Source organism: Amblyomma americanum, chromosome 2, assembly GCF_052857255.1.
Source record: "Amblyomma americanum isolate KBUSLIRL-KWMA chromosome 2, ASM5285725v1, whole genome shotgun sequence".
Lineage (NCBI taxonomy): Eukaryota > Metazoa > Arthropoda > Arachnida > Ixodida > Ixodidae > Amblyomma > Amblyomma americanum.
The window spans coordinates 32,895,950-32,907,974 of record NC_135498.1 but is presented as its reverse complement, the minus strand read 5'-3'; the positions used below and the strand labels follow the sequence as shown (position 1 = coordinate 32,907,974).

Genomic DNA, 12,025 nt, shown 5'->3' with positions numbered 1-12,025 from the left:
GAAACTTGTAGTCTGTCAGCTGGGCAGTAAGGGTTTTCCAACCCTGGCTTCGCTCATGATAGCCTCAGCTGCTTATAAGCCATAAAACCCGATACGCACGTGCTCACACACGCCCAAGCACACTACGCGTCCACGCACTCAACACGGAGAATACAATGCACACGTCAGAAATGCTAACACAAGATGAAAAATGCACTTTAAGCAATATTGAGTCACAATGACAATAAATGACACATAACGAAAAATAAAATAAATGCGCAGTGAGCAAGGATATAACGATGCAACAAAAATACATGCTATCTCAGACTATGCTGGCAATATATAATATTCTTTGCCAGGCAAAGAAGTACATTGGAGAGCACGCCTGCAGCCGCGGAGCCGGGTAGAGAATCCAGCTTCTATTAATTCAACCAGCATCTATAGATTGTGACTCACATCTTTTAGGGCGCTCGATAAAAGGGTGTCAGCTTCACGATCGCCAGACTTGTAGCGCACTCGTCGGTTGTGAACCTAATAGCTTTCGAAGGCTGAAAGACGGTGTGCTCTTCTTGAACAACTTTGATAAGCTTCACCTCTGACGAGGCCACCATCGTTTTGTTTTCTGCATTTTTCTTTCTTTTTTTTTGTAGGGAGAATGATGAAGAGGCCGCATTAAGCGAAGAGCCATCTCAGGTTAGTACCTCTGAGATCTTCCTCTTTTTTGGTTTTTTTATTTCTTTATTTATTTATTTATTTATTTATTTATTTATTTATTTATTTATTTATTTATTTATTTATTTATTTATTTACAATACCCTCAATCGCCGAAGCATTGCAGAGGGGAGTGGGGTGAACATTTGCAGTGAACATTTGTGACGAATCTTGTTTGAAGAGGAGCAAGTTGTATATAGCAGGTTTTAGGAGAAAACACTATTAGTAACCAAACTGCAAAAACATTAGAGTAAACAGTAACAAACTATTAAAAGCCCGACATAATATTAGCAACAAACAACTAAAAATGAAAAAAATGTAGATAACAAAACACACAGCTCAAATTGGTTCTTTCATGAGTACGAAGGCATAAGAGAAGACAGCCATGGAAAAATAGGAAAAAAATTCAAAGCCGACTACTTAAGCATATAATTTTTATGATGTTACAGGATTACAAAGAAGTTCAAAATGTCATGGCTCATTTGAGCATTATAAATGAAAAATTGTTGCAACACTTAGGCCACGTCATCAACAAACGTAAAAGCGGATAAAGCTTTCCTGAAAAGGGCATAATCATTGATGCATGCGATATCAGCCGGGAGGTGTCCAGTCGCCGCATGTACGTGTCAAAGATGAGTAAGAAAATGTGTATGTGTTACAACGAATATATCCAACCTTGTGTTTGTGGTCGACTCGTGACGAGCGATAAGCGGGTTCTAGAATGAGCTGCTGTCTTAAAGTTGAATGATGGTATACTTTGAAAAAGAGGCATAAACGAAAGAAATTTCTACGCAGAGACAAACAGGGTAGTGAAAGACTGTTCTTTATACTTGCTACGCTTGATGTGCGATGATAGTTAGATAAAATGAAACGAGCCGCATTGTTCTGTACAAGCTCAATGGACTGACACAAGTTAGCTCGGCTAGGGTCCCATATGGAAGCGGAGTATTCTAGTTTGGATTGTACAAATGTCTTCTAAAGGAGTATTTTTAATGAAACTGAGGCCTTGCTGTAATTTGGTTTATGGGGTTTAACGTCTCAAAGCGACTCAGGCTGGGACGCGGAAGGCGGGTCGTGCATGCGTGTATATTGCAAGCGCATATTATGAACGTTGGTCACCAAATCGTTACATTTATATTTGAACTGCTTAAAGGCGTTCGCAACTCCAGCTAACGTTGAGTGCATACATAGTTGCCAGCATGTTTCCTGTCAGAGCATTCTATATGAGAACATGCTGGAGCGGGAACGGGAAGGCGGACAGCGTCAGTTGTTGAATTTTTCTCTAATTCGATTAAATTTAATCACAGCCTTCCAAAATCGAGGCAAGCATGTTTTCGACTTGTCCCCCAGTTTTTTTTTTTTAAGTGGAGTCTATGTGGGGAGGGAAGTTTTGCGGTCTTAACGCGATGATAAGCTTAACATGGATCATGACGGGGGAGAGGGTGCTCTTAAATCGACACTGAGGAGAAACCAAGTTGGCCTATATCAACAGATCATTGCGTTCTAAAGATGAAGACGACACTTGCACTGCAAACTGGGCGATTGTAACACAAAAAAGAAAAAAAAAGAAAGAAAAGTGTCGCCACCAGGGGTTGATTTCGCAAGCAAATTGTGTGCGTCGACGCAGATCTTGTCGCGCGGATCCTAGAGGAAAGGTTACGCCGCCATTGACTTCAAAACGCAGATCACAAAGTCCTTTTTGGTGTAAACTGTACGAGTTAGAATCGGATGCCGAGAAACTCTTAAACAGTTTTTTTTTTCAGCAATAAGTGCGTATTCTGCAGACGGGCAAACATCGCCAAACAAGGAAGGAGCCAAAGAATCAATTTTTGCTAAGAACAAATATTCGAGCGAAGTTGTCTTGAATGCTCGCTTCAAAAATTCGCCGGAAGAAAAGCGATGAACTTAGGGTGGTCAGGGGTTTAAAATATGTTCCCGGGTTTAATGAGAGAGTTGGGCTTTCTGACACCTGTGTACAAAGCAACTGCAGCTGCGTCAACAAGTGATGCGTATTTGTTACGCTATTTACGCCAAGACGGAAGGAGGGGTGGGTGCGGTGGAAAGGGGAAGCGCAGTAACTGCCTCACGAGTGGAAGGCAGCATAAACGGTATGAAGGGCAGGAAAAGAGAGAAGGGAGAAAACGTAGGTACGTACATAGCATGGCCGGCGCATGGCGTCGGTGGTTAGCCTCAACTTGCTTGTGCTCGGAGCAGTGATACCCCGACTCACCGAACGCCTCCGCTCTGCGTACGCCTCTGCGCGAAATCACGGTAGCGAATTCTCGGTTAAGTTTAAATGAAGCCTTCAGGCTGTGGGTAAAGTTGGAAAGGCGAGCCGAAGGCTGTGTGCAGCCTTCCTGGGTATCTTCGAAAAAAAAAAGAAACAATGCTTAAGGACGAGGAATCGCCAATCTCTCAAGGTCCATTTCACTCGGCGAAGCGAGCTAGACACTTTTATTTTTCTCTCTATTTCTTGCCCATTTCAACATATGTCCACTTCACTCGCAGATTATAGCAAAGGTATCGGAATTTATTTCTTCCGCGAAAAAATATTCTCTGACTCTTTCTATGTTAACATCTGTCCAGTTCCAAAAAATATACTCTTTATGCCTGTCAAAATCGAATAAATTTTTTTTGCCCCTCGATTTATACTCGCGGCATTCACACCCAGGAGAACTGGTCGTCCCTGATTTGAAAAGAAGTGAGGGTGTAGCATAACCTCTGTGATCCGCACAATAAATTTGGTGTGAACGTACGCACTTCAGTTTCGAAATTGGCCGGCGACGCCGACGCCTGTATTTTGCTTTTTTGAGGTTTTCTAGCTTATAAAGGCTCTCAGCTTTACGTATTGTCGGTGAGAATGATCTTTTTGTTGTTAGAATGACGTAGTGTATCAATTCAGTCCAACTTTGATCTTTACTCAGCGTTCCTTTAAGCCTAAATAGTGGTCACGCACATGTTAATAGTTATGGAAAGCTGACATATGAGAAATGACTGCTTTCCCAGGGCACAAAAACAGCAGACGAGCCTGAGAGTGGTGAAAGCGCCGACGCTGGCGAAGGTGCTGAAGAAGAGGGCGACGCCGCCAAAGAAGATGAACAGGCTGGCGATGACGAAGGAGAGGACGAAGTCGAGGAAAACGTCAGAGAGGCGTTCGACCTAGTGGCCAGGAAAGAAGGCACCGTCAACTGCTACTCGCTCCAGACGCTGCTAAGAAATCTGAGCGAGCAAAGTACGTTCGCAGCAGCTACTCTTTTAGTTCGGAAGATATGCCAGCGTATTCATTTATCTAGTGTAGTTCTTGATATCATACATTAGAGGTACAGCGGGATTTCGTTCATTACAACTCGCTTAATTCCAACATCCGGTTTATCCGAACTGACGAGCTGGCCCCAAAATGTGAACTCGACATAATTAAGACAAATTTTCAGTCAACTTTGAGTTTGGATTACCGAGAGCAGACTGTGATACGAAAACAAAACTTAGAAAGCACTGAAGAGACTGCATTGGAGAAATGATAAATCGTTAGTGTTTGCCCTGACGTTGGTGGCTCCTAGTAGACTTTGGTAGCTCCTATGGAATGTTCTAGAACTATATGAGAGCCTGCATATCATCCTAGTTCTCTGACAACGATAATCAGGGCTCTGTTTTTTGCTGTACTCTAATTTGTCGTAGCCGTGACGTCATCAGACTATGGGATTACATGACACCCTTATGACGTTGTACGGTCTCATTAATTAGCTCCATTATTAACCTCAGTACTATCATCATTTTACATTTAGTAATTATCTTCATTAATTATCATCACTAAATAACATTATTAATTGGTGTTTGATGACTGAAGCTCATGACCAATGACTAATAAATCTGACTGGATAGTGTTTAATCATCGACTTTATATACTTCACGACACTATTCTTGCTTTCACGTTTTGCAGACGCTTTTTTCGCGGACACTTCCGGTGCCGACATAGCCGAGTAATGCTTTCACGTTAATAACAAAAAAGTAAGAACATTCAATTGTCTATTTTCCCAAGAACAATGCCCTCCGCCACTGGAGAGAGCGGCGTAAAGGGGTGAGAAAAAATCGGAGCGAGTGAAGACGATAAAAAGATAGCAAACCGAAAAGAAACAGAATTAATTTTGGCACCAAGTTTTCACTTTTTTCTTTCACATTTAAAGACACATTATTTGGGAACGGATAAACGAGCAGCTGTGCCACGTTCGGCTGTGATTCGAGCCCGTACCACTGCGCAGGTAGCCATTAGAAGGGAAAAACCGATCGCCGCCCCAACTTTGATTTCAGATGGAAAGGCCGTGGAGTTCTCTCTGGATACGTGCCGGAGCATGGTGGCCCTCATGGATGTATCCTTGGTGGTTTTGATTTGCGTTTTGTCGCATGTTGGCCCACATTTGCATAGCGCGAAGGTGGGGCAGCACACATGAATAAGTCAATCAGTCGGTCGGGCGGTAACTCAGCATCCTTGAGTTTGGTTTGATGCAATGACAAGAATACGCATCTCATCCAAGAATGTACGCTGTCTGCAACTGGCGGGATATTTGTACGCGTAAGCAAGCCTCAGGGCCTCAAGCCGCGAGCCTTGTTTTGACTCAGGTATACGAAACGTAGATGTAATGCGAAGGCAAGATAACCGATGGTCCTTAAGGGTAACAGGAATTCCAAGAGAAGGCAAGCGTCGCAGGCAGCGGCATAAAGTTAGGTGGGCGGATGAGATTCAGGAGATGCGAGCCGAGCGTAGAATGTTTCATTTCAGATACATGTAAACATAGAATTTAGACGAGAGGAATAGAAACTCATGGCATGGCATGTTAGTTTATTTTGTGGAAAATTTATTAATAACACCGTTGCACAGACTACAGTTGTAGTCGAGGGTTTGACGGCATACCGTCTGGTCAGAAATCATGGTGATGCAGATTGCTGGCCACTGGCCAAAGTTAAAAGATGAAAAGACGTTTCGGGAGCACTACTGCTCCCTTGTTCATTATCTTTTGATGGCCGGTTGTCCAAAATGATGGCGCAGATTGATGTAGTCGAGGGTTTGACGGCATACCGTCTGGTCAGGAATCATTGTGATGCAGATTGCTGGTCACTGGCCAAAGACAAAAGATGAAAAGACGTTTCGGGAGCTCTACGGCTCCCTTGTTCACTATCTAGTGACCAGCAATCTGCATCACAGACTACAGTTCACTGAAGGCTACATTGCGCTGTGGGGATGACCTCGTCTATGCCACTTTTAAATATGGAAGCGAGAGAGAACATGTTAAATCATTGACTACGACACTTAATAGCGCTTCGCATGTTGAATCGAGAAACCAATGTGTGCTGAATGCGATGTCATTGGATGAAAAATTTGTGTGAATTCTGTATCATAAGTTGCAGTTTTTTTGTTTGCCTGTGTACAGTTGTACCTTTCTCTTGTGCTGCGTAGAATGCAATAACCTCATACAATACCCTGCGTACAATACCCCAATTTATCACACTGCGCATAGTCGGAAATATGCTGAAAAAGAAAAGTTTGAATTTATTTCTTATAAATCCGTGTACCTACGCGGACGGAGAAAATAACCAAGACAACAAATATTCTTGATGAGGAAGGAACAAAAAGGCAATATTTGCAACCCTTGGCTGCTCTGCTCAATGGCTAAATAGATAAAAAAAATCTTCAGGATAAATAGGTGATCAATTTGAATGGTTTGGCTCTTTCAGAATAGCGGCTGTATCGACAATAAGAGCAGTAACACTACTGATATCTCGATGCATATTTTTTTTATAACGATCATATCGTTATCTGTGTTTGACAGTGTTTATACTAACGTTAACATGAATATAAAGAAAGTTTGTTGGACGAGAATTTTGTACACTTAAGTTAATGCATTATTTGAGACGAACAATCCTCTGACTATTAGTCATGATTGGACGATGCGTTGGAAGCGTTGCAGTACTTAATACTCTTCGGTAAGAGCAATTACAGCGGAACACTTACGGTGCAAGAGTTCGACAGACTTCACAAGCTCATTACCCAATGGGAGGTAAGCGCTTTATGGCTCAGTATTACGAAAGAGGAAGGGAGAGCGATAGATGTGATAAATATTGCAGGCTGAATAATCCGAAAGGCCAAACATCGGCCGTTGTATGGAAGCAAGTATATAAACATGCTAAAACAAAAGCTTCACAGGTGCCACAATAATAAGGTATAAACAGCATTAGTCAATGTATACGACGTGCCAAGCATACTAGTAAAGTATTATTAAATGATTCAGTTACTACGTGATGTTTGCGTAAAAAAAAACGTAAAACAGGTGTAAAAACAAGTGCTTCCTTAAACCTCTGGCTACAGTACGCAAACCAGGCTTAATATATTACAATCCAGTCAGCAAGTGGATATAATCAATTTCTGACGTAGTTAACTGTATTGAAATCTTTAATGCGGTTTGTGGAGATGTTCTATTTAAGGCGAAAGCCTTTTATGGCCATTTGCAAAGAAACCTGGCGATGGTGTCAGTGTCCAGGAAAAGTGGTCGACAAAAGCGCCGAATTACGTCATCGGCAAAGAAAGAAATTTCTTTCGAAGGTGCGGGGAACCGATCGAACCAAACACCTATAGACTGCGAGGTGAGCACACAACCAATACGCCGCAAAACCGCGTTGCTTTTTGGAGAAGAAAGGTGAACCTGGTGCATGCGTTGCCTTACAACTTGATGCTAATGAGTCCGTGTGTCATTAGAAAGTAAAATTATAAACTCAATGCTTTCGCATTCAAAGAACATAAGTAGGTTTAACTGCCCTCCATATTTTTATTTTTTTTTACCACAGGAAGCCTTCAGTGATCACGATAAAGACTCCTCTAGCCAGCTGAGCACGTACGAGCTACGAAAAACCCTGCGAAGGGCAGGTGAGAACATTTTTGCAAATATTTACTAAACTATAAAGCACAATGCCCCGTTTACATGGCTGTGACAAAAGCGCATTACAGCGAGCTGGCGCAGCTGTCGCAGCGATAAGCCACTATTTACATGGCTGCGAACCGAAACTATCGCGATTTCGGTGTCGCCCTGCATTGCAGCTATAGGAGTTAGGGCGATGCGGCCAGATGAGGCAGATGAGTCTTGGCTAGCTTGGGCTTCGCCAGCTCCCGCTTTGAAAAAACACTTCCACCGATTCGCCGAGTCCACCGGAAATACTGAAAGATTTTTGCGCAAAATCTTTCTTTCAGTATGCAACACCAACTAGCCCAGCAGTTAACTGTCCACCGAAAATGCTTTTTTTTTTCGCTTCCCCGAGGCTCCCACAACTCCCCACTCGCTTCTCTGCGATGCGCTTTCGGATTTAGATGCATTTTTGGAAGGCGTTGTCGGGCCTCGAACTACCTCCTGCTGGTTCAGTGAGTCCGTTGCGGATCCGAGGCGAAGTTAAAAGTTTTTTTTCTTAAAGACCCCCTATTTTGGGAGTATTACTTAAGGGGTGGGGTTAACATAATACTGTATGATGACAGATGCGACGTGAATTTATCTAGATAGGCCGATGGGCAGGTGATGGCTTTGTTTTCATGGGGAAGGTCATTCCAGTCACTTGCGGATAGGAGGAAAAATGACTAGGAAAAAGTAGTCGCACGGGAGCGTTGGCGCGAAATTTTAAATGGATGACCGATGCATGCGGTTCGCAGATGTATGGTTGCTGTCAAATTTGACAAAGAGGCACAGGCTAGAAATGCGGCGACGGAGGAAAAGACTGGATAATTGGGACTGTGGTTTCAGAGATGAAACACTAATATCGGATAAGTATCAGCGATGAGTCAAAGGGGCGCCTCTGTTTTGCGCGTCTTCTATAATGCAGCAATGAGGTATGCTTGTTGTGAATTCCAAATGGCGGATCCATACTCAAGTTCTGACCTGGTCAAGTTAAATGTTGTCGACGCGAGAAAAACCGACGCCCCTGCAACTCTGCCGCAGCCATTTAAACCTCGATATAGAATCTATGCTATAGAAATAAGAAACGCTCTTTTCGGGCTACCTCGCGACTTCCCTTGCATTTCCTCCACGGACGACCATGTGTGCCCTTCCAACCTCCTTCGTTTATCTCGCTTTCCACTTCCCACGGCCTTCACGAGAGTTTCAAGTTATCATTGACGATTAGTAAGCCCAGTTAGCCCCCTTTCCGGACACTTCCTGCCTCTGAGCTCCGTCGCTGCCTCGGTTCTGCCAAGGGTTGACTCCTTTGGCGCCTGCCGCCACCAGCGCCGCTAAGCAAGCCGGCAATTGTCGCGTGTCGGTTTCTTGTGCCATTGAACCCAACGTCTCGTTTCCTCGTCGTTATATTTTAGAGCGCAACTCTTAAGCGCCCACTGATGGGTTGAGCCGCGTCGCCGCCATTTCGTGCAACAGAGCCAAGCGATAACTAAATAATAAAAAAATTGGCGGTGGTTTAGCTCTGGTTAAACCTGGAGTGACGCGATAGCTACAGCTGGCCGAGTGGAACTTGCTCAGTCGAATTGCAAAGTCAGTCTTTCCCCGCTCCTTTTCTATGTGCGTGCCACTTGACACGGCGCATGCGCACAGCTGTTGCAGCTCGGTTTCGCCGGCGCGCCGCGCCGCCGGCAGCAGCAGCTGCTCCGCATCATGTCACCAGCCACGTCACGTGATGAACTGCATGACCAGCCACGGCGCCGCGCCGCCGGCAGCTGTTCCGCACCACGTGACCAACCACGTGACAGCGTGGCGGTGCCGTTCTCGTGCGCTGTGCATTGCACATCGTCGCCTTTATCTACTAATACTGCTATCGAACTAATATCCTCGCCAGACGTGCCGACAGCCAAGCTAAGCAAAACAACACGCCTACAGAGCCTGAGAGGCCTACAAAGCTGCGCTCAAATTTCGCATTAGGGAGTATCGTAATCGTCTCTAGAAATTTGTCCCTCGCCCTCAGTTTATCTTGAATTTCGCTGGTTGCGGAATAAACGCAGGGAAAAAGCGCGGAAGAGACAAGACACAGTCACACCTTCGCTGAGTTATCTCTTCGCTATGCCTCACTAAGCAACGCGAAGTGTCACGTTCAAGGAGTAAATATTCAGTTGTCAGTCAGAACCCCGTGTGTGTTCTCTCTTTTCGACTCTTCCGGAAGTATCCTGATTTTAATGTTATGCCTGTAATGTTCACACCACCTTAGAAGGCAGAAAATAAAAGACTAATGTTACCCGGTGAGTTTTAGCGTAGCATTTTTCCACAACACGAAATGCACAATAAAACTAATCGATACCAAGCAGACAAATACCGAAAGACCCGAACTGTACTGTCACAACGGGTGTCGCTATGTTGACGGTGTAATCGGGCCTGCATATAAAATGGAATCATCATCATCCTCAGCTTCACTACGCTCACTGCAGGACATATGCCTCTCCCATATATCTTCAAATAATCCTGTTCTCTGCCATTTGCGGCCGCCCTATCCCCACAATCTCTTTAATCTCATCCGCCCATCCAACTTTCAGCCGCCTCCTGTCACGCTTCCCTTCCCTTTGAATCCAGTCTGTTACCCTTAAATGTGCACTAAAGACGAATCTGAACTCGTCATTTGACAGGGGGAACTTGGTCTACACTCTCCGATCATTCTTAGAAACTCCGGATTATTCTCCTGTGCGGACTATTTCCCTAATTTAAATCAGTTAAACGTCCCGGTCCCTGCCTTTTTTTTCTAATTTAACGCTGAAGGTAGGAGGAGTCAACCAACGCGTGGAGTGGACCTCACCCAGTCCCGTGGCGGCTTCGCTTTCGATTTTATTTTCATTCTTTACGTTTCTGTGAATAAATAGTTTCAGTCGCAGACAACATAGCTGTAAATCAGGCCCACGGAAATAAAGATACGTGTGGAGTCTTTGATTTACGTATCATTCCGCCGATGGCAGAGCGCACGGGACTAGCTGAAAGGCTCTCCACGCGTTGGTCGACTCCTCCTACCTTCAGCGTTGAGTTCAAAAAGAAAGGCGGCAGCCAGGACGTTTAATCCGATTTAAATTATGGAAATCGTCAGCACAAGATTCGAGGCTTCTAAGAATGCTTGGAAAGTGTGGATCGAGTTCCCGCTGTAAAAAGACGAGTTCAGATTCCTGTTTAGTGTACCTTTAACGACCATAGGTTATCTTGCCTTCGCATCACATGTCCTACCCGAGCCCTTTCCTTCCTCTTGATCTGGACTAGGAAGTCATTACCCGTGTTTGAACCCTGACCCACTCTTCCCACTTCCTGTCTAGAGAGTTCTTTCACAACCCAAACGCACGCAAGAGCTCTCGTTCGAACAACATTCGGAGTACGTGCACAGCAAAGTAGCCAGTTCTTTAGCGTACGCAATGCCCCTGCGTATGTCCGCCTACGTAATACTAAAGCTGTCTAATATTGTGTTACGGTACTCTATTTTTAGGTAGCCTTGAGGGCTTTTTTGTCATAGGACGTATGAATTAACATTTATATCTTGTAGAACCATAGTGCTCGGCACTGTATACGTCCGGTCTGTTAAAGCTATCTGCTATATTGTTTTTCTCAATCTGTCGTAGGATACAGCGTGAACCAGCACGTGCTGAAGGCTCTCATCCTACGCTACGGCAATGACCGCAAGATCAGCCTGTCAGACTTCATCGGCTGTGCCGTCAAGCTCATGAGCATGATAGGTTTGTACACCATGATCAAAGTCTCCGCATTGTAGCACTGCGTATGGTCCAAGAAATGGCCGTTGAGTGCATTTTAATTTGTAACCACCCGGCTTAAAATCACCTACTATTTCAACCAAGCGATGATTTTTGCGAGACGCGCTGAAAAAATTTCGACATCATTTCATTTAAGCTTCAAAATATGTCAAAGTCAATTCATTGGCTCTTAAATTTTTAGAGTTAAAAAACACCGTAGCCTCTGAACCACGACGTATAGAGGAGAGGCTCCGGATTAAATTCAACCACTTTGCATTACGCGGGAAATTTTGCATTTAGCTCTCATCGGCGTACGATCGCCACGGTAGGGGTCAAACACATGACCTCATGTTCTGGTTCGGAAGGCCACAATCGCCTAGCCTGCTGCTTGAATACATCTGCTTGGATACATATTTTCAAGGAAGATATACAGCACATGCAGCGGGTAAATGCGGCTAACCAAAAGCTTCGATTCAAAGATGTGTCGGAACTTAAGACTTGTAAACAAACAACACGTTGGAAGTCTGCGTGGATTACTCCACGAAGCAAATGAAGAAAATTGCTAGGGTGATATGAGAGACAACGGAGGTAGTAATGCGTTCATAGTAGAAACACTCCTGGTGAGAGCTTCGAGTTAACTCC

General features: G+C 44.3%; 1 protein-coding gene and 1 long non-coding RNA gene across 2 annotated transcripts in view; one reads left to right on the top strand and one right to left on the bottom strand.

Moving 5' to 3' along the window:
• Positions 1 to 12,025, bottom strand: part of LOC144120940 (uncharacterized) — a 173,891-nt gene that overhangs the window by 105,358 nt on the left and 56,508 nt on the right. The window lies entirely within an intron of this gene.
• Positions 1 to 12,025, top strand: part of LOC144120939 (calpain-B-like) — a 32,778-nt gene that overhangs the window by 17,290 nt on the left and 3,463 nt on the right. The window contains exons 12-17 of the mRNA XM_077653763.1: positions 630 to 672; positions 3,697 to 3,922; positions 4,996 to 5,054; positions 6,672 to 6,740; positions 7,525 to 7,603; positions 11,255 to 11,368. Coding sequence (XP_077509889.1) covers positions 630 to 672; positions 3,697 to 3,922; positions 4,996 to 5,054; positions 6,672 to 6,740; positions 7,525 to 7,603; positions 11,255 to 11,368 — 590 coding nt within the window. The remainder of the gene's footprint in view (positions 1 to 629; positions 673 to 3,696; positions 3,923 to 4,995; positions 5,055 to 6,671; positions 6,741 to 7,524; positions 7,604 to 11,254; positions 11,369 to 12,025) is intronic.